At 32.1% G+C, this 23087-nt stretch overlaps 3 protein-coding genes across 3 annotated transcripts; 1 reads left to right on the top strand and 2 right to left on the bottom strand.

Annotated features, from left to right (window-relative positions):
• Positions 1-687: 687 nt before the first annotated feature.
• LOC110991294 (eEF1A lysine and N-terminal methyltransferase homolog) lies at positions 688-8063 on the bottom strand. The gene is made up of 9 exons (XM_022256611.2): positions 7831-8063; positions 7201-7759; positions 6788-6928; positions 6194-6312; positions 3623-3803; positions 2788-2965; positions 1837-2136; positions 1162-1290; positions 688-991 (listed from the first exon to the last, which is right to left on the bottom strand). The coding sequence occupies exons 1-9, from the start codon at positions 7920-7922 to the stop codon at positions 717-719; spliced, it is 1974 nt and encodes a 657-aa protein (XP_022112303.2). The 5' UTR covers positions 7923-8063; the 3' UTR covers positions 688-716.
• Positions 8064-8356: 293 nt separating this feature from the next.
• Positions 8357-11371, top strand: LOC110991273 (eukaryotic translation initiation factor 2-alpha kinase 1). Its single transcript, XM_022256587.2, has 3 exons — positions 8357-8624; positions 9359-10698; positions 10980-11371. Exons 1-3 carry the CDS (start codon positions 8525-8527, stop codon positions 11310-11312), a joined length of 1773 nt encoding a protein of 590 aa, XP_022112279.2. The 5' UTR covers positions 8357-8524; the 3' UTR covers positions 11313-11371.
• A 677-nt stretch (positions 11372-12048) lies between these two features.
• Positions 12049-22707, bottom strand: LOC110991314. The gene is made up of 6 exons (XM_022256639.2): positions 22495-22707; positions 14060-16840; positions 13709-13906; positions 13278-13419; positions 12629-12841; positions 12049-12347 (listed from the first exon to the last, which is right to left on the bottom strand). The coding sequence occupies exons 1-6, from the start codon at positions 22555-22557 to the stop codon at positions 12259-12261; spliced, it is 3486 nt and encodes a 1161-aa protein (XP_022112331.2). The 5' UTR covers positions 22558-22707; the 3' UTR covers positions 12049-12258.
• Positions 22708-23087: the final 380 nt, after the last annotated feature.

The following is a 23087-nucleotide window of genomic DNA, read 5'->3' as shown; positions in this document are numbered from 1 at the left end:
TAATAACTTATATTTATTTTGTCTAAGATGAAAGTAAATGTTCTAACGTTAATTCACCTATTCGAACCAAGTAATCAATCAAATATATTTCGTAATATTACATACATCATACATTTATTATTAAAATTATGTCTTGACAAACGCCATAAATTTCTGAATATAAGGTATATCAGTTAGTCGATAGGATCTTCATAATTTTTAGCAAACTTTTTTTTTTTTTTTTTTCAAGAGCGCATCGTGCAATCAGTCTTCTGACTATGAGCAGATGAGTTGTAGGAAGACTGACGGGTGGAGACATTCCTCAATAGGAATATCTACCATAATAATATTAGCTCAGACAATGTTGCCGAGCTCCAGGGTTCTTCGTCTTTTGAGACGGCTTATACACTCGGGTAGGGTGAGTTGAACAGCTAGGTGGTTAGGATGATTTTCCAGCCTAGTCTTGTACTTCTGGGCGTACAATTTTATTTCCGCTTTAACTGTAGATATGCCCAGGTGTTCATGTACTTCAGCGTTTTTAATAAGAAAAGATTTAGCAAACTTAGCAACAAATTAAAACTGTCACTTTAACTAAGATAAATGTTGTTGAATAAAAACGTGTAATGTTATTGAAGTTGAAATGTCTTATTTACTTATTGCGAGTACGAGGTGGAACAAAAATATATCCTTTAACATTCAATAAAAAACTATAACTTAATAACTTTATTAAAATATATCTATGATTCAATAGTAACAGCTTGCAAAAAGTCTTTTAAATCAACACATTTTATTTTAACTAAATTATGCTTCCGCGCTGTCGCATTTAAATTTTTTGCAGCTTCTTCTAAAACTTCAATATTATAAGGCATATTGCTATTTGTAGCAAATATTATTTCATTAACTTCTTCATACAGTTTCACCGACGCCATGTGTTTAAAGTGTCGCTTTAGCGTTTCAATCGTTTTCTCCCGAAGACTTTTATCTCGACACACTAAGTTGAGTATAAAGTGACCTAGAAAATATTTTCAAATATTATTATATGGTTTAATTTGTCAAAATTAGTAAATATATATAATTATTAAATCGATATTATAGTTTTCAAAAATATTGTTCACTGATCGACAACTAGTGAAGTAAAAGAAAAATTGTTTCTTCTACAAATATCTTAAAAAATTGTTATACCGTCATTCGTAAGTATCCTTTCGACGTGATTCAGTGCTTCGTCCTGCAGAAACTGTTGAGGTGGACATGAGAGACCTAGAGTTCGATCTTTGCTGTCTACGTCAAACATCACGCAGCTATACTGGCGGCCTGGAATTAAAAAAACTTTAATCAAAAAGATTACAAACAATGGATATTACTAGGTTTTTTAATCGAATAATGATTACTTATATAATTTATATAATAGGATCAAGATATAATAAATACTAGTTTTTTTTTGTTAATAGTAATTCTTTTAACTTATTAAATAAAAGAAAAAAAGAAATGTACAAATGAAACTTAACAACATAACTTTAAAAATTATATATTGTTTATCTAGTTACGTGTTTCCATATGAAGCTTATTGGAGATAGCTACAAAGAAAATTATTTCTAATTTTTTCAAGGATTTACTACACAGTATAAACAAAAATGATTCTTCCGATATTTGTGATAAACTATACTCTGATTATTCTTTCCGTAAAATTCTGACATTTCATAAGTGTTGCTACTAAAAAAGTGACAAATGTGACCCATTTTAAGGCAATAAAAATTAAAATGCAAAATAGATTTGCCATCTCTGACATGTCAAAAATGATAACTGTCAGAATTCTATGGAATTAACAGTCTGAATATACGTAAAAACGTTTAAACTTACATATCACAGCCTCTTCCTTCAAGAAATCCAAGCCATCTTTAATTTGGACACTCAATCGCTCATCTACTTCCAACTCAAACTGATTTTTGGCCACTTCTAACATAGCTGGGTCCAAGTCCACTGCAGTGATTTTCATTTTTGGGTAGCATTTTTTTAGAAACATACATAGACCGCCTCCACCAAGTCCTATTATAGCTATATCTGTTGCCGGTGTCAGGTGCAAACATGCACACATAAAGGAATGGTATTGTGATATATGACCGAAATCAATCACTTGCTTTGTTTTGTTCTTCTTTTTAACTGAAAAAAAATGGAATGTTAAATTAATTCAAGTAAGTCCTTATAATAATAAAAAACACAATTAAGAAGAGTTGATGTCAAACTGAATGCAGAATATATGTACAGTCAAAACCGTTTACGACGACATCGTTTAGAACAACATACCGATAATATTGACCAGTCATAGGTTCCAGATGAATTCTATTGTATTAGGTGCTTAATAATAACGTCATCGGCTGTTACGACTATCGGTTTTTACGACCAAATATGAGAAGTCCCTTCGATGTCGTTATAACAGATTTTGACTGTATGTATATAAATCTTAGGAAAATAAAAGACGGAAAAACTTCATGAAAAAATAGTTTGTCAGCTTTTGAAAATATATTTAAATTTTATTAATGATCTAGAATACAGGCCTTAGAGGCACTATATAAACTTTTTTCAATAATAATAAGTAAATATTTATTTTTGAGGCAATTTTTACGTGTGAATGTTCAATATGCTCAAGCTATCAGAGTTAATGTAAAATTTAAGCATTTAATATATATATTTCTTTTTTATTTATGCTACCTACATAAATAAATGATTTTAAATTTTTTTGAGTTATGAATGAATAGAACTGTCATTATTATTAAGAACTTTAATATAATGTTGCGATAATAATAATTGTACCTGTTTTAAGCTTGGCCTCTGACTGAACAAGAAATTGGTTATCCAAAAATATAAGTCTTTTGAAGGTGTCTTCGCCAACATCCACTTCCTCCACCACGAACTCTCCTGACACCTTCGAACTGCCTTCATAAACCTTCACACGACGACCGACGTCACTACCCAATGAGAGAAACGGAATCTAAAACGCCAAACGCCAAATTATTATATTATTGAAAAACAAAACCTTTTCTACAATAATCACTCACTTGATCATATGTGATACCGCATTCTCAATGCAAGAGAGCTCGCGAGTGCGTTACCGGCCTATAAGAATTGGTACGGTCTTTTCTTAAAGGAGCCTAAGTCGAATTGGGTCGGAAATACTTCAATGGGCAGCTGGTGCCACAAAGGGCTGGTGCGCGGAAGAAACTGCCTTAAAAACGCTTACTTGCGGAACAACTTACGTCTAAATGATACGGGTGGGATAATTTCGTATGGCCCCGAAATCCGCAGCTAAAACTTATGTACTTCTAATAGACCGGTGTTCAACGTGAGACCTTCATCTCTGAGATCGTAGGTTCCAACCCTAGCTGTCCACAAATGGACTTTTATGTGCGCGACGCGAAAACAGTCGACAACGTGTGTCAGTCACAAGAGCAGATCACCAACTTGGCTATTAGGAAAAAAAAACAAAAGATCATGAAATAGATACTAGATCGTGGGCCCTTGCCCAGATCCAAGGCCTCAAGAGATTGCAGCGCCCACTGTAATTTTTCATGTATTTCGTACTCAGAAAATAGAGTAAAACCGCAAAAAATATAAAAAAGAGGCTTTCACATTCCTAAACTGTACCAACCTGACCACTAAGTCCGTTTGGTATAAGCATCTTCGCAGAGTGAGCTAATTCCTCTTTCACAGCGTCGAGACTTTCAAAATGGTGTCCCCTTCTCAACACAGCTACAACGAGTCTACTGAAACGCGCCGAATCCTGCAATTGCCTGCGTCCTGCTGGTGTGCCGAACAACCACTCAGACTCTCTACAATTTATATATAATTTATTCTCTGGTTTCTCAAATATTTTAAGGGTAAATATGCTTGGAATTTATTGATTTCCAGTGTATTTAATATTATATCTGTGGTCATAGATCAGACAATGATAAGTACATATTTACTCAGTATGACTTATTTTATCGATTGTTTCATATTTTAATAGTTTCTTCAAGATTTCTTAATACAGTCAAAATCTGTTATAACGACATTGAAGGGACTACTCATATTTAGTCGTTATAACCGATAGTCGTAATAGCCGATAACATATTTATTAAGAAGCTAATACAGAAGAATTCAGCCGGGACCATTGATGTTGGTCAATATAACCGGTATGTTGTTCTAAACGATGTCGTCGAAAACGGTTTTGACTGTAATTTAATTGCCTGTAAAGTAATGAATTGCATTTATCGTATTCTGACCTATGGCCACAGATATTTTAATTTCGACATTATCGCATTGACTTAGAACTGCATGTATTTTTATGAATTAATAAATTTGTACATTAAAAAAAAGAAACCAGTTACACAAACAAGAACCGTAGTGGTGTCTTGATTATAATTATGATATATAAATAAATGACAAAAGAAATGAGAAAACTAACAAAAGAACCAAATAGGTACGTAAAGAATGCGCTTCCTATAATCGGATGGGCTGGCTGTCCGAAAAAATAGAAATCGTTCCAGTTCAAAATAAATATTACAGGCGTATACTACATAAAATGAAAAGCCTGGATCAACTGTGCTTTCCAACGAGTAAATTTTTATGTTAAACCTCTAAAAGTGAACCTAAATGGGAAATATATTTATTCAAATACAAAAATCATCATGTAGGTAACATAATGTACACTTATGAACGTCAAAAAAAGAAATGAATAGATGTTCTAACGATTGAACATTTCATGGTATTATTCTACTAGTTTCTTAAAGTTAGTTTGTAAACGTTTTTTACTTATTAATATATAAATGAAATACTCGCATAAACATCGACACACACCTATATGAATATTGGCAAAAACATTGATACAGAACAGGTAAACAACTTTATTAGCGAACTGTATATGTTTTGGTCTAAATTTAACGCAGAGTGCGTAGGGGTACCCAATATAATAGTAGAGAGCGATTCAAAAATATGATGGAACCGTTTTAGTTATTGCATGTTTAAAATATATAGCTTGTCAAATTCTATAATGGATATAGTCCTACTTAATGACAAATGTATACATTATACATATTTACAAAGCGAAACTGTTTTTTTATGTTTTTCAAACTGATATTCAGTTAAAAAAAATCGAATTATTTGATATTTCACATATTCAACGCAAACAGAATATTTTGTTTAATTGTCACTAAGTTTTCTTAAAATGTGTAGTAATCGCATGAATCAAAGGCAACTTTAATCATATAGTGAAAAATTAAAAGAGTATATGTACTATTCTTCTCGAATACTCGGAACCCTTACCCTGTTTAAACTTCCTTCTAAATTATAAAAATATCAAAAACACTAAAATATTCCTCACAAACCAGTGCACTTTTCAAATCTTTTACACCAAATGTTGTTTTTGCTGCAGTGTGCGTATAATTTAACGATGGAACACACCTCCGCAGCGACTACGATTGGGCCAAAATTAAGGCGTGGCACGCATACTACGGAAACTGTGGAATCGCTGATATTAAATCCAATTTAATATAAAGGTTACCTTATATGATACATATTTGTTTTCTATATCCAGTCTTTAGAATAATTGATTTAGCCATTCGCTTAATGGAAATGTTTATGCCGTGGTGGTGCCTGGAGTTAAAACCGACTTGTTTTATACGTAAATTTTTGTCTGACTTGTGTATCAAGGCTGATACAAAATATAATTAATAAATTCGAATGTATTAGGGACCCATAAATTGAGGCAGTGCTGGCGGATTTTATTTATGTAATACAAATGTCATTGCGATTTGAAAACTTTAAGCATTGTTGTTTCTTTAAGCATAGTATTGCAATATTAAGATAATATTCATCATTGACATAGAAATAGCCGTAAAAACATTGATGTTACATTTGCTTTCAGTATTAAATATATATTTTTTATTAAGATATACACTCTATGTATTTTTGTTCTTTTCAACACCGAATAACGGGCACGTATCCAAAGAAGCGTGTTAGTAAATATTATGAAGATCCTTCTGGACGTTAATAAACAGCTATATTCATATTGTCTAATTATAGATGATACAAAATGGAAGACAAATAATTATGATAAATGTAATTAATTCTCATAATTATTACTTTCAATATTAATTGGGTTAACCAATTACGATAAATTAAAAATAATTAATATATTATAAACATGATATACAGACATTTTTGAAAAATTGCAATATTTTACCTTCCCTGTGGCACAATAAATACAGCATATTTGTTAACAGCTTGTGATTTTTTTTTATCTACAACATACAGAGTGTAGCGGGGAGTATCTTCCCCAGGCATCATGAGGTCAAGGGACACCTGTCAAATGTAAAGTGTACACATTTAATTGTTTTAGTAATTCCTGTCCGCAAACGGGTCAGTTGCTATGCTTTTCAAAAGAAATTGTTAATATACATTTTAAGTTTTTTCTACTGGCTTTACATAAAAAGGTTCTTTATCTCTGTTCCCCTTCCTGGTTTGTATCATATTGTAAGATCCATTGATCCAAAATAATCAGCATACAGATAGAAAAAAATTACTTACTAAATTATATTTAACAAAGCTAAGTCTAATATGCATATGATAATATGCCTAAAAAAAGTAATCTTCATTTATCTGTATATTATACAAGGCCTGTACATTACCAAGAGAGCAAGGAATTGTTCTTTTTATCTAGTAGCAAATTAGACTTGTATGCTTTAATAATTTTATTTGATAGACACCAAATAAATATATATACTGCACAATAGTACCTGTTTCATCTATAATCATGTGTTATTCAATTCCACTTTACCTCATCATCCTCATCAAGGTGTGACTTCCCCAAGCTGTTAGTGATAAATGCAGTGTCTTGAGCAGACTTCACACAACTAAGTAACTCTTCTGGCGATTTAAGTCTTATCATTTTTTCACCAGCTAAACATACTTCTAAAAGCTGAAAATATGAACATAACAATGCTTATTACTTTAATCATAAGCATTCGCTTAAGACTCTGAAGACTGGCAAATGTGTAAGTAAGATGTTGAAGAAAATGTTTATTTTAACATATAATTTACTAGACTCATTCAATAATAAACACTCTATAGGTAAGTAATATTTTGAGTGCTATATAGATAACAGTAATTTCAAACAAATCCTTGATAGATCTTGCTAAGAAATAAAAGTTATATAAACTAGAAGTAAATAAAATTAAATAAGTAACAAACCAAATTTGGCATCAGTTTGAATTTGGTAGCAATTACAACAAATACTGGCAATGTTGTGCCATCCCCATTTTCAATATTTTTCTGTTCAGCTTCATGACATCTAACAACTCTAAACATCCATGATTTATCAGAATATACATCAAGTAGTTTCTTTAAAATATGACTCTGAAGAAGAGATATACATATGAATCTTCCACCTGTTTTTAATATTCTCTTCATCTCTTTAAAATAATTATCAATGTTTGCTATAGTTTCTTCAGATTCATCTGGCATTAGGGCATCCAATGTACCTTTATCAAGTACCACATTAAATTCACCATCTTCAAATGTTGTTTTCATAGCATCCATACAGGTAAAAGTCATTTCTGACCTCACCACATTTATAGCCTTCATTTGCCTAATTACCACTTCAGAGACATCTATATTTATTATTTGTTTATATCCAACATCATAAAGATCAGCACTAAGACTAGAATTACCACAGCCAGGTATTAATATTTTATCCGTCTGTTTAATGTACTTATGTAAGTATGTACATAGTTCTAAATATTCCCCGTACCTGCAAAATTATTGGTTTAGTTACAAACATGTAATTAACTTATAAGACGTGCAAATTCAAAGTTAACCTACCATTCAAAAGCTTTGTTACCACGTTTTTTGAAAAACTTATTCCAATAATCTTTATCACTAAATTCTTTATGACTTTTTGGCAGAAGATTCATTATTGATGGGGAGATAGGTAAGTATTACACGAAAGCAAGAAATAATCATAAGAATAAGAATATTAGAATACTACTAATTCATATTGAATAGAAAAAAGTACAGTATTCCAAATGTTTAGACTTTATAATATGTATTTTAATGTTATTGTTACAGACTAGAAAGCCTAGACAACACATGAGTAATAAACTGATAATTGAATTTTGATTTGAAGGTAATAATAATTGATACATGACCGGGAATTTTTCGTATCGGGTGCACACGTATTTTTAATTAATTAACTTAATTTTTAGAACCACATGCTACGATCTATAATAAGAGATATTTCGGTGTTTTTAATTGGTCTGCTATAATATTTAATAATTCCAAAATTTCCTCAAGATATTTGCTGTCAATATCAGTTGCAAATTTGTGTAGTCTGTCGTTTATTGCTGTGACAAACGTGTCTGTAGTTGTCAAGATTTTAGATAAACGAAATATGTATTTGTGTTTTTGATGGCCTTATTTATTTTGGTTTTGGAATAGTATATAACTAAACATGAGTTCCTTAAATTTCTTCATGTCCTAGTTCTGATGTGAGCATGAAGGTTTTAGACTTTAACGAATGGAAATCCTGGTTTTACCTCAAATAACCGACGAAGCAGAAATGGGCACTAGAAAAGACAAGTGGGAGGCTTTGGCCACAGTAAAATCATTTGATTTAGGTAAAGAACACTAATAAATTAATTTAATTAAATGAAATGTAGCACTCGTTTACATAATTTAGTTTATTTTTATCCTCCGCAACCTTGAGGTTATCAACCGCAGAACCTCACTAGGTAACGGTATTTGACTAACGAGGGGCCGTAGCTATATTTTTTCGTTTCAATTAATTCTGTGATTCTTGTACTTACATAATAGGTATTGTGTACCATTGTATATGTATGCTGTACCATTTGGTATATCCGTTTTAAAATTTACTATTAAGCAGTAAAACAACCCAAAAGTATTAACTGGGAATTTAAAAAAATTGCTGTTACACAACCTTTTAATTATCTCATAACCAAACTTTGTTTTTGAATAAAGTAACTATGTATATTATTTGTGTTATGATTGAAAATAATTATACATTAATATTGTATCCCCATATATTGTGTAATTATCCCTAAACCACAGATAACACATTCTCATATATTCTAGAATATTCCAATTTATTTTTATTTTTTATTAAGGATATTGTGCTGATATCTTATGAAAAAGCATATATAATGTATAATAATTATGTATATATATATATATAATACAAAACTACATATATAACATAATTTTTTAATATTACTTAGGGATGTCTTTAATATTATTGTACTAACTGTGAAATGTGTCATTTAAAATTTTGCAAGATATTTATAGATCTGTAATGTAGTAAAGCCATTCTACAACATTGCTTTTATTATTTTAGGTGTAGCTCCAAACAGCGATCATGAATCTTTACATCAGAGTATGCAACATATAGATTTAGTAAACTCTCCAGCCACTACACCAATAAGTCTTCTTGTTCAATCTCTTGTCAAGCAACTATGTTCATTACTAGAAAAAGACATGTCAAAGGCAAACCATCTCTACAACACAATTTGTGAGAAATTACATAGCATGAAGCTTATAGATGATTCATATGCTATGGGAGAATTTGAAGTTATGAGAAGCCAGTATCAACGAGCTCTTTACCAACTGGTTACAATAGCAAGTGGTTCAGAAATACCTCTAACTCTACCAGCTACATGGCCTATTACAAGTTCTGGTTTAGAATGGTCCCGATATCACAAAGAATTTGAAGAACTTTACTTTATTGCTGGAGGTGGTTTTGGTAGTGTATTTAAGGCCCGCCACAGATTAGACGGAGTTGAATATGCTGTTAAGAAAGTATTCATCAAGTCTTCAGATGTTGATTCCATTATGTCTCATCTTGCTGAAGTCAAAACTGTAGCTAGTCTTAACCATCCAAATATAGTAAATTACAAAGCAGCCTGGTTGGAACCTTTAATAGAATCAACTGTTAAAAAGAAACGCACAAAACACTTCATGGATACAGACATTGATGAATCAATAAATTCAAATGGTGTTACATCAGTATACTCAAATTTAATGAAGTCATTTAAAACATATAATTCAGAAGAACTAACAAATAAACATAGTCAGTCTGATTTTGTTATATCTTTTGAAAACACAAACAGTTTTGAAGAAGATGTTTCAGAAGAAGAGAGCGAGAGTGAAGAGGAAGCATCTACATCTGATAAAAATGTTATATGCAAATTTCTGTCATGCAAGGAGTATGAAAATTGTTCACGTGTCAATCTGAAGTGGGCTACGCTATACATTCAGATGACCTTTTGTCAGCAAACTTTAAAACAGTGGTTGGATGAGCGAAATGGTCATTTGATTTTATCCAGGAAAAACTCTGATGATTTGTGCCTACATCATGCGGATTCAATTGATTGTGGTAGTTATGAAGGTCAACTAACTCCAGACAGAACATATCCAGTAGCTTGTACAAAGCTTGACATTTTAGTGGAAATGTTTACTCAGCTTGTGAGAGGACTACATTACATACATTCCCGAGGCATTATCCATCATGACATTAAGCCAAGCAATGTTTTTGTGGGTCAAAGTGAAAGTGGCATACAGGTGCAGTTGGGCGATTTTGGCTTAGCTTGCCCTCTTCAACAATCACACAGTGGCTTAGCTTTAGGAACTCATTTGTATGCCGCACCAGAACAATTAGATGGGCAGTGTAATCCTAAGGTAATTAATGATTACTTGCTTCCCTTTACTTCCCTGAATTGTTTTTTTTTCAGACTACTTAAAAAGTTCAAATTTTATACACTCATTAGACAAAACCGTCATAGAAACATAGCATAATAAAAAACAAAAGCAATTGTATTTTCCTTATGTTCAGGTTCTATGAATCCTTGTATAGGAAAACATTTCTTCTTTTTAAGACACTACATTATGGTTATGAAAATAGTTGTTAGTATACCTACAGCAAGTGTTAAGTTTTAATGTGTTGTAATATTTTTTTTCAGAGTGACATGTACTCTCTTGGTATAATACTTTTAGAGATGGTGGAACCATTTAGCACAGATATGGAGCGTGTAAAAACAATAACAGATCTCCGGAAAGGGCAAATACCAGCTCATCTCACTGCCAACTATCCTAAAATAGCACACATTATTGGTAAACTGGTACAAAGGAAACCAAGTAATCGTCTGGACACAAACCAACTGTTAGAAGAACTAAAGAACCTGTCAGAAAATAAGGATGAGAAAATCAAGTCATTGAAGGAAGAGTTAGCTGCAAAGGATGAGGAGATTGCCAAATTGAAGATGATGCTTGCAAAGTTAAATTATCCATCATAATATAAGACGTACCTGATTAAAAAAAAACATTTGAAACATGAAATTTTAAGTTTTCACTATAAATAGTTTTTTTTATCAACAAAGATGCAGAAAAGTCATCATAACTCTAGAGAACCAATCCTAACCCAGTATAAATAACAAATTTATACATATATTTTTGCACATTTTTGGTTTCCTTTCTTCCCAAAGGTTTGATTAACTGGAGAAATTATAAATCATTTTTAATTGCGATAAGGTTGACTTGAATGAGATTTTATTGTATAATTGTTGTGACTTACAGTTATACATTGACAATTAAAATTGTTCTGTTTATTATCCTACAACTAATGTTTGTCTATAAGGATCATAGGTTATAAAGTAGGTAGAATGGATTTATATGGCCACTGTTTAACTAACATTAAAATAGTGTAGAAGAATATTGATTAACTACCCTACTATTAGTATAACTTAACATGAATATTGAGGGTTAATTTTAGAAGTAAAATAATCATATTCTTCTATACTATTTGAAAACTAACTTGAAATATTGTGTTGCCTGAAATGACGTGTGGTGAATAAAATTGATTTTCTAGTGTGATTAATTAAATAAATATTTAAGGTAAATAAGACTTTTATTCAAACAAATCATATAATTAAGAAATGTATTTACACAAATGCTACATATATAAATTATTTGCTTAATTTATAAATATTTACAGTCTTAATATAAATGATCCACATATGTAGGTAAACAATTTTTTTTTAATTATAAAAATTTGTATATCAATGATGAAGATCTTATTCAATAAGATCAAACAAGGTAATTAACGACAACCGCAGTTTCAAAATTTAATGAAAGTTAGCATCCAAACTAAAAGCGGATTTTGGGTCGATCATAGATAATGTCTATGAGTATCTTATTCTATATCTATTTTATCTATTGTTTTCCTATCTAATTTGGCGGGTTCTAAAGTAATGTATCAACTGCATGAATGACTCCATTTGTTGCAGGAATATTGTGTGTAATAACTTGAGCGTTGTTCACTTTTATTCGACCTGAAAAATGAATTAAATTATTAATTTAATGATATCATTGAATAGTAGAAACAAAATGTAGGGATGTGTCTTTTTACTACCTATTATGTTCGTGTACTACTTAATACCAAACATAGCCGATGTCACGTTGCTCTTTTTATTCTACCAAAACCGTAGATAGCATACATATTATATGTTGGCTAAGTTTGTATTTTTATAATTTTAATTAGTTCAGTACAGTATTTATTTTCATTATCAAGTTATGTACCTCAAACGATAAGGAATGCTAAAAATTTAAATACCGGAGTTCTTTTGAAGTGTGAGCGGCTTAGCATCCTCCATGGAGTTCCGTAGCTGGTAATACCGCATGCCTGCGCTGTACAGCGTGCCTGGCAGTACGTGTCTTGCGACCAAAGCGCGCGCGGCCGCTTTTTCAGAATACCGCGATAACTCGCTTGGAGCTAATTTCGCGAATGCCGTGTCTGTCGGCGCGAAAACTGTATACGTTTTGCTTTCTGTAAACAATTTTTTTATTTTATAATATAATTCTAGCTAGGTACTTCTATACTAATACTACTATTAAATATTTAAATATGTTACATCCTCAATTCTATACAGCCTTAATTAGTAGTTTTATATAATACAAACCTCATTATTATACCGTTGTCTTTAGTTTCTTTATGCTAAAATTGTTATTATCTATACATATATATCTTCTCTTATTTAGTATAATTCGAACTATACCTCAAAACAACAACATCGTTATACCTACCTTATGTAATGTAAGACAATTACATAAGTATTAATGTTATTCCTAGGTAGTAGAATATTCTAGACAGACCACAAATCATGATATTGAATTCAAACTGTGTCGAAACTGAGCCTAACTACTTTCGTAGAGTAACTAGTAGTATTGACAGGCTTAACATAAGTCAAGTGTCGCCTTCTTACCCGCTAAAGTATCCGCAAAGCCACTGACGAAGATGGCCTTTAAGAATGTAGTGAATCTTCTATCGCGGTCTGCTTGCAGAGTCTGTACTAAATCGCCCACTGGCAGAGGAAACATCACTCGGTCGACTGCGTGAGCGATTCCCTGAAAGTCCAAGGATTAAATTTTTTAAAATGATACCCAAACCCAAAATGTTGTAAAGCTAATTCAACTAAAAAAAACTCTTTAAAGAGATATAATACTACCTTCGATTGTTTCAAAAATATTGTTCTAAATGGTAATTAAATTTTACATTTTCAATAATTTGTCCTTACTTGTTTCCTTTTATTTAATTCAAGTACCAATAAATTGGTACGAATTGGTTTATGTTTCTTCCGTTTTAACGGGTTCAACTCCCGTGAATCAAGAGTATTTTAAATATAATTCACCCTACCTGTGGTATATGAATATCTCTCTTGTCATCAATTACTCGTGCTCCATTGATGGTGGTGACTTTAACCTCGTTCCATTCAACATCATGCATGTCATACTGATTAACTCGTAGTTGTGTACCAGCTAAGGAGACACCGGTCATCTCATCCTGTAACGAGGCTATATCGAATGCACCTGGGATTACGTGATGGAGCAATAACTGAAAAGGAAAACAAAAAGAATAATTAAATATTATCTCGTAAAAAGCAAACTAGAGAATAATATTAATTCAATTATCATTATTATAGCCGTTAGTATTATGTTTCATCAAAAATTCTAACAATAAAATTCATAGAATAATAAAAATACTAACACCACTCAATAGACGAGGATTGTCACGGAACTTCTCTTCTGCTCTGTCTGGTCCTCCAAGTTGTACTAGTAGCGTCCTAAACGCCTTATCCGTTGGAGCGAAAATAGTGTAAGGCCCCGTCTCATTTAAAATCGCATCTAACCCAGACTGTTTCAAATATTTGGCTGTTGCGAATAGACCATTTTCCTTAAGAATATCTATGAGACCTGGGCTAGACGCCGAAGCAAAAATATTTTGAGTTGGCTCCTCATAAGTTGGTGCCAGCGTAGAAGACCCAATTACAACTACATCTTGAGGTGTTGATCTATAAACTGGCGTTGTGTTTATTATTGTTGTACTTGGGAATGGGCTTCTTTGTGTCTGTTTCTGACTTCTAATTGTATAAGTTGGAGAAGAGGTTTTTATGATGAAGCGTTCTGTTGTTGGACGACCTGTCGAAGATTGAAACGTTTGAGATTCTCGTGGAGTATATGCATCTCTAATAGCATCTTTTTGTGTGAATGTTTCTCTTTGTGTCAATGGTTCTTTTGTTGGATCTCTTTGAGAATATGTCTCTCTTTCATTCTGGGTGTAAGAGTCTCTTGAATTCTCTCGTTGCGTGTAACTTTCCCTAGGCGATTCACGTTGGGTGTACGATTCCCTTGTTGGTTCTCGCTCAGTATAAACCTCGTTGTGTGGTGCCTTTTGAGTGTTCGATTCTCTTATTGACTCTTTCGGTGTAAACGTTTCTTGTGTCGGTTCTCTTTGACTATACGTCTCTCTTGTTGGTTCTCTTTGACTATACGTCTCTCTTGTTGTTTCTCTTTGACTATACGTCTCTCTTGGCAATTCTCTTTGGGTATATGATTCCCTTTCTCTGGGTGTATATGATTCTCTTGGTGTGTAGGTTTCTCTGTATGATTTTTGTGTTGTCCTAGCAGGTGCAATGGAATTCCTATGTACAGGGGCAGGGGTAGTTTGAACAGGGTTCGTAAGTCCGGAAGAACCATAACTTGAAGTTGTCACAAAAGTGGTGTATGTTGAAGGATGATGTGATGATTCGGCTATGTAGTCTATATTAGTCGTTGTAGGATTTTCTGTTGTTGAAGAATACAATCCATTTGATATTTTAGTGGGTCCTGGGAGAGATATTTCACCTTTTCGAATCCTGTTCAGAATTTCCTCTACCTCAGGTCCTTCTTCTGTCTGCTGTCCATTAGCTTTTACTCCTTTAACCTTGTACGAACCATCATCCTGCTCTTCTAGAAATACAAATGTAACCTTCTTTTTGTTTGGAAGGGTATTTGGCAATGCTGTCACTTCTTCTAATTTACCATTATCACCCTGTTTTACAAGTTCAAAATTAGCACCAGGTGGCAGAACACCCTTTGTTAAATCGTCAAATGATACATGACTTTCTTTGTGCGTTTCTTGCGTGCCGGCTACAAACTTTCCCAAGTCCGGACTATCAGCTGATATTGCACCTTTGGGGATTAAATTAGGGTTATTTGTTCTTATAACTTCGTATTTTTGACCATTAAGCGATATCTCACGAGAAGTGAAATTTTTCTCGCTAAAATCTTCAGGATTTTCAGCTAAAGCCACTTTAAGTTGTTTTAAAATATCCGGTTTTTGCAATAGAGCAACACTCTTTGCTCGAAGGTTGTCATCGAATCCTTTTGTTTCACTTTCCTCAAGTAGGTTCTTTATCTCGTTGTAGAGTTTTTGTTTATTTCTGTCCTGTGGTGGAGTGCGTGACCGGGCAGTTGGCCTGGTTCTAATAAACCTAGGTCGTTGTGTTGTTGTTGTGGTTGTTGTAGTACTGGTAGTTGTTGTTGGATGTTGTTGCTCATAAAGATCAAGTGCTTTTTTGAATAAATCAGTTTCATGCGGTAAAATTGGTCGACGTTTTTCCTGACCTCTTCTAAAAGTGTCTTCATAGTTTTCAGTTGTAGTATATGTTGGTAGTGACTTAGTAGCTTGTCTACTTAAGAACTCGTCATGAAGCTTTTCAACTTTTTCTTGTTGTTTTTGTTGTTGTTTCTGCACAAATTCCTGGTGTTTTTGAATAATTCGTTGTCTTTCTTGTAATTCCTTAAGCTTCTCTAAGTTCTCTTTAGATTGTTGTTCATAATATTGTTGGAAATCCGATGGCTGTGGGTTTGTAAATATTGAACCTTGATTAATTGGTTGGCTGATTTGTGAACCTTGGAAAGGAACTTGCCCATTGTGGTTTTGAGGTGCTAAATTGGGTGCAGCTTGGATCGAAATAGGGTTGGGACCACTAAAGCTTTGCTGATTTTGTATTGTTTGTAAAGTCGGTAGAAAAGCAGCTTGTGTTGGTCTTTGTTGTGTAAGAGACAGAGGAGAAGGAATGTTTGGATTATGATTAAATATTGGTGGATTTTGAGCTAGTGGAAGACTGTTTTGGAATGTTGGAATCGTAGGTGCTTGTTGTATGTTTTGACTTTGTTGAAAATTTTGAGCTGCTGGATTTTGATGAAAATTGTTGAGTTGAGGATTTGAATTTGATTGTTGGTTAAATTGAAAGTTGTTGCTGTTCTGAATAGGGATGGCGTTATTTGGGATATTTTGTGCTGGAAGAAGACTGTTAAACTGAGGCACATAAGGTTGTTGATTTAGTATTGGTTGCGGGAAAGGAATTTGTGGGGCATTGTTGATGACTGCTGGCTGCTGCTGGAAGTTTTGTATCGGAGAGTTCAGCCCAAATCTTGTTTGATGCTCGTTAAAACCAGGATGTCCTTGGTTTGTTGGTCTGTTTCGGTCGAAATCGTTTTCTATCTGGAAAAAGTAAGTTAAAATTAGAGAATAAGAATATAAATAGTATTTATTTCATCTAAAAAAAATTACAATAATCAAATACATTATGATTTATAAATCGGATTTCTAAAGATAATTTTTTCCTTATCTGATCCTCAGATTAAGTATTTTTCCTAGTATCAGTGTTAATAAATAGATACAAGGGATGCAACGGGCAACCTTATTTATTTCGTTTAGTTTTTTCGAATGTACATAAAATATATTTATAATCGTAAAGTCAGCTACATTATTCGTGTCATTTATTATAGTTATAGTATTTTTAATTGTTTACGCTTTTAAATAATGTTAAACATCGCCTATGTGCAACCCGCACTGAGCAGCGCCGTGGCCGCCATTTAAGGATGTGGTACGCTTTTGTGACCTAAATAAGTGTTTATGCCTTCCCATACGACCAAGTTAAATAGAAAACAAACTATTACTAAAAAGAACAATTCATTACTGCACAGGCAATTGAGTGTAACCGATAGGCGACTACTATCTCCAAAATACCCAAACAAAAGTAGAACAAAATTATAATATTTACTGTTCCGTGTTCTGAGCAGTTTCACGACATCTCGCTGCGTCTGCGTGACGCATCAGTAGCACGAAAGTGCATTCTTTAGCATGCATTATAAAGATTTGTTCTTCTATAGATAGTTGAATGATTCTCATGTTAAGATTATATTAATCTCGTAATTTATAAACAAAACTTCCTGTGATGATTATTTATTAAAATAGTAAAGGTTTTTGTGTGAAGGAGAGGTAATAAGCTACATTGTCTTTGAGTGATATATATATATGATTTGGCAATTTTGGCTGAAACATATTGGTCGGTTAATCTATGTACTTTGTTTTGTTGGTTAAAACAAGTAAGTAGTCCATATCTTCTAATGCAATGGAAGTACCAATACTTTACCTTATTTTGAGTACCTAACACTAAACAAACTTAAGATATAAAGCATTCTTAAAAAGCCGGCAACGCACTCGCGAGCCCTCTGGCATTGAGAGTGTCCATGGGCGGCGGTATTTGCCCCCTGTTCTATAAAAAATTATAAAAATCAAGTATTCAAAATACTTTCTATAAAACGGCAGCGCATATTATGTTTTCATTTATGATTATTAGTTATAATACGAAATGCAAGCAAGCAAGAATAACTGTGCTAACAAATGAAACTTCACTGCTATTTAGTAACACTTGTCTTTGCTGTAAGAAAAACAAAAGAAGATAAATCTAGGCAACATTATGTCATGTCCGCAACCGCTTTTGGTAACATCTTTGCATAACGAGAGAGTGGTAAAAGGCAACCGGTTATAAATCAGTATAGATCTTGCAATTCCATGCAGATTCGTGTTAACCAGTTTAATTTATCGACAAAAATGCAAATAATATATCCGTAGAGTATCATCCAACTATGCAGTATGCTTTTGAGGTAAATATTTATCACAGAACTTTTTAAATAGCTAATAACTATTTTACAAAACAATGATAATGTACTCATATGGAACCTACACATCAAATCCAAAAGGTTCACCACTTTCACGCACTTTCGATTTCGTTCTGACGTCATAACTTGATTTGGGAAAGGTCAAAGAGTTCGTTGTTCCCCTTGCAAGGAGCAGTTAGGTAACATTCGTAAACCGTAATATAATCCTTAAAAAGCCAAGCGAGACCTACTAATGAAGGATCTCGTGCTTAAGCATTTATCATGGAGAGTGTCCATGGGCGGCGGTATCACTTAACATCAGGTGAGCCTCCTGCCCGTATGCCCCCTGTTCTATAAAAAAAGCGGCGTTGTCAGGATCCAACTCTATTGTAATAAAAATAATTAAACCAATGATCATAATTTCGCTTCGTTAAAATATGTCGTGTATTCCTATCTAGACTCAACTAAAGTACATTAAGTTTACAAACACTAACATATAAGTAAGATAAAGGCTGTGAGAATTTTTCTTAATAAAATTTAATCGTAAATTATAGTAGGTGAAGTTTTTATTTTTCTTTTAAATTGTACATAACTATGACAGATTAGTGATTCCACGTCTTAATCGTCGGTTCTTGGCAATACTGATTACCAAAGGAGAAAATCTAAACAACAAAATATAATTTTCAAATAAATGTGTATCTTAGCCAACACAGTTTGACTTTAGAAACAATAATTACCATTTACTCTTTATATCCATACAGAAAGATAATAAAAGTAATTAAATAATCGAATATTAAAAACTACTCCATCCTGACCTTTGACAATTGTATAAACTTTCGTTTTCTAGAAGTGAGTGTCGTAACAGTGAGAGTTTAAAATGATGTGTTAAAACGTGAAGTGAATATCATATGGAGTTTCCACAAAGCAAGAAAGTCCACTTTCATCTTTAGGAGTATGTACATCTTAAGAAATATTTTATATTTTCTTTTAATCTAATGGCTGAACTATTTGTATTTTATAAAAACATAAAGATATAGAAAAAGGTAGACTTATCGAATGTAATATTTTATGGTATTAAGTTCTAATTTATATAAACACAAGTTTTATATAAATAGATCAGATATAATATATTTAGAACAAGAAATATTTGATAGTAAAATATTATTTCCAAATCTACTAAACGAAACTATATGTATACGCAAATTTAATCAAAGATCAATAACTAACGTCTTCATTACTAGTCGATTATAATTTACAAGTTATATATTTACACGCACGGGTTTAATGGCTTATATGAATAAATCACTACAGTGTTGGCAAGCGTGGTATATAGGCCTTAGGTATGAATTCAATTGTTATTTCATTTTATTTACAAAAGCTTTCCAACGCTCAGTACACTACATCGATGCATATAAAAATAAAATACAAGATTTGGCAAACATAACTAATAGGGGAAGAAAAAAAGTACATCGGTTCATTAATTATAAAAAACTAATGAAAATTGATAGAGAGCATTCTGATAAATGCTGGTTGAGTTTTGGCCAAAACGCGTTGTTTTGACAGAAGGGACAAATGGGATGCCTAAAGGGTACACGATATTTAAATTGAGTCAATTGTAATACTATTAATGGCAACACTGGAGAGTACAGTGACGGAAACAATAGAGAAGTGTGTAGGCGCATAACAATCAATCAATCAATCAACGACACGTGCCCGTTATATGCCTTATTTTGGAGAATAGGATGTCATAGAATATGTTTGTAACGTTTTAAACGTTTGTAAAAAAATATTCAAAAGTTTGTTAAGCCGAAAAATATACAAAGGTATATGTAAATACAAATATATATGTTTAACAGGCTCCAAATTTATTCGCATAATTATAATATATTATAATTATATATTTATCATTTAAAAAATAAACTTAATAAAAATTTCTGCCTATAAAATATGCATAATGTTTACATATACATACATAATATAAGAAAGCGCGTGAAGTCTTATAAATAGAAAAGCGATTTCCGATGATTTTAATACATTTCACCTAACTCATCAATTGTTCGATACCAATATGTGAATAAAATGATCAATCATTTGTACTAATGTTATAAACTAAAGAGTGAGTAAAATAGTAAAGATTATATTATTGAAATAATACAAATATTATCATAAGTATTTAATTTAGAACAAAATTGCCATTATATCATATTGATAATGTTAATGATCTCAATGACTATCTTTATACTTTTAAAATATTAAGGTAAGAAAATTATGACGCACGCATTTTAACAGGTTGCGTATCGCCTTATTTGGTTAAAAACGTTTCTTTGTAAGATCTCTAGTCCATGTATAAAATACATCACTGAGAACTCTGTGTAAGTTATATTATTTGTTTGCTTATGTTTATATTTTAGCACCTTTTTATTCGCAGCCTCCGTAACAATATTACGCAAGGGGTGAACCCTAAACCGCAAATTGCGGAAAGCATTACGCAACGGCGGGTGTCGCTTAACATTATACAACCGATGTATGCGGATATGTTTTTCTTAGTCTTTATATGTGCATTCTGTAAATACTTTGATTTCTATATAGGGTGACACAAAAAAAACATTTAGAAAAGAATTGCTTGCATCTAAAAATGTCTTTTAAAGTTGCAAAAGTTGTTGACCATACGAAAAAAAATGTAATTAATTTGTAACTAAAATCTTGTATTTTAAGTCACTTAAAGGTATCCATCTAATGCCTGATTGGTATTCATTCATACTAGATCTGATTTAAGCAAATACATTGAACTTGAAATATGCATACATCATTTGACCGGTTGTCACGCAATACCAAATTTGAAACAGAAAACAAGAGAATAAATACAAATCGAAACACGCAGCATCAAGTTAAACACTGCTTTCACCTCTACATTAATTGTGAAATTAAATTTACTGATTATATCTTACAATATAAGCAATTTTCTTCGTACTAAGAAACATTTTGATTAAGACTAATCTTTGCAAATAAATCTAGTTAAAACAGAGGCAGTTAAACGATTGGATCCGTGGGAAAAATCTGTACAGATACCAGAAGAATACCAGAAGTCGAATGGTTTCCGCATGAATGTTTCTTGCTCTACGCTATAATACTTTCGATAATTATCCCTTTTATTTGGGTCAACTGTAATTTCTTTAAACATATATTTCACAATTCAAAATAAACCTTTAAAGGCATTAAATGTTTTACAAATATATATTAGTAGCTTATCTTAATACCAGTACCATTAGAAAAAACTAGAAGAACTATCTCTTATTCAGGGAAATCGAAAAATTCCTGTCAATTAAATCTAAACATAAATCAGTATTTTAAAACATGAAACTTGCATGACAATAGTTTAATTGGTTTTCGTTTCCGGAATTACATGACATTTTAAAATTAATAAGTGCCAGTTACACTGTCGTATTTTGCGTGAATTCCTTGCGTTGCAGTTTACTTTCAAACGCATTGTTAGTAAAGAAAAAATGTTACTAATAAAAATTATTTTAAACAATTAGTAGCAAATCTTTGTTTGGATTTTTTTTAATTTGTTAAATAAAACTAATACTAAACACGATAGCAATGAAACTACTTTTGTTATTTTGGGATTTTTATCTTTTGTCGATGTTTTTAAACCGTGTCGTTCCTCGCTTTAACTCACAATGCAGACTGTTGAGTGTTAAATCCCTGCTTACTGAGCTCAAACGAAAAAAAGAAGCTGTATTTTTCCTAATTAAGAGTTGTACTACAAATGCAATACAAATTAATATTTTGTAATAAAATTGACCAAAAAATAGTCTATAAACGCATACACACGTGTATACGCTATAAGAAAGCATTTTAGTATGCACAAAATATCCAATTTACATCAATATTTCATTCCGTACGAGGAATAATAAATGCATAATTATCTAGATACTTAATAACATCTTCCGCGCTTGGCGGTGCGTTTAAAATGCAAATAAGTGGAAGAATATTAAGATATTTTTTGTTCAGTGAGTGAGACGACTTATAATTTAATAACGTATAGATTTTTTTTTAATTTATATAAATTTTACTTTAATACATTGAAAATTATCTTCCTCGCTAAGTAAATAAAAAGATCTGATACTACTAGCTTAAAATATATTTCTTTTTTTGTTAAATAGACAGAAATTTATTTATTTTATTATCTATATTTAATTAATAGTTTACCCTTGGTCCAGTGATGGCAGCGACCAATCGCGCCAAAAGGAGAAACTGACATACGCTTCTCATGATGCACTCACACAGCAAATATCATCACACCTCAGTCCACTGACACAAGATGGCCACTGAATCCAATTCACGTCACTAAATTCCAAATTCAAAAATTTGAAAAAGTATAGACGACGTTTTTTTTTCACGCAACCGGCACGCTTCGTTCGATGACAGTAATGGAGAGGCCGTGCGCTGCTGTGTTTTACCACCCCTACTCTTCATCTCCCTACTCGACATTTCGAAAGGATTGAAACGAGAATCATTTCAACTATAGGATGATAATTGAATATTGCTTAAAACAATTAAACTAACTGTTATTCGCTTTATGAATTGTCTATGAAATTGTTTTTTGTTTATGGTCCTTTATTGATGAAAATATTGCTGACCGGTTTTTGCAATTGCCAAGAACATTTTCTAAGTGAAATATTCTGCTTTTTTTATTGAATCATTTCAACTTTAGGATGATAATTGAATATTGCTTAAAACAATTAAACTAACTGTTATTCGCTTTATGAATTGTCTATGAAAATGTTTTTTGTTTATGGTCC

Source organism: Pieris rapae, chromosome 10 (genome assembly GCF_905147795.1).
Source record: "Pieris rapae chromosome 10, ilPieRapa1.1, whole genome shotgun sequence".
Lineage (NCBI taxonomy): Eukaryota > Metazoa > Arthropoda > Insecta > Lepidoptera > Pieridae > Pieris > Pieris rapae.
The sequence above is the reverse complement of the archived record's forward strand: the minus strand, read 5'-3'. Positions and strand labels throughout refer to the sequence as shown.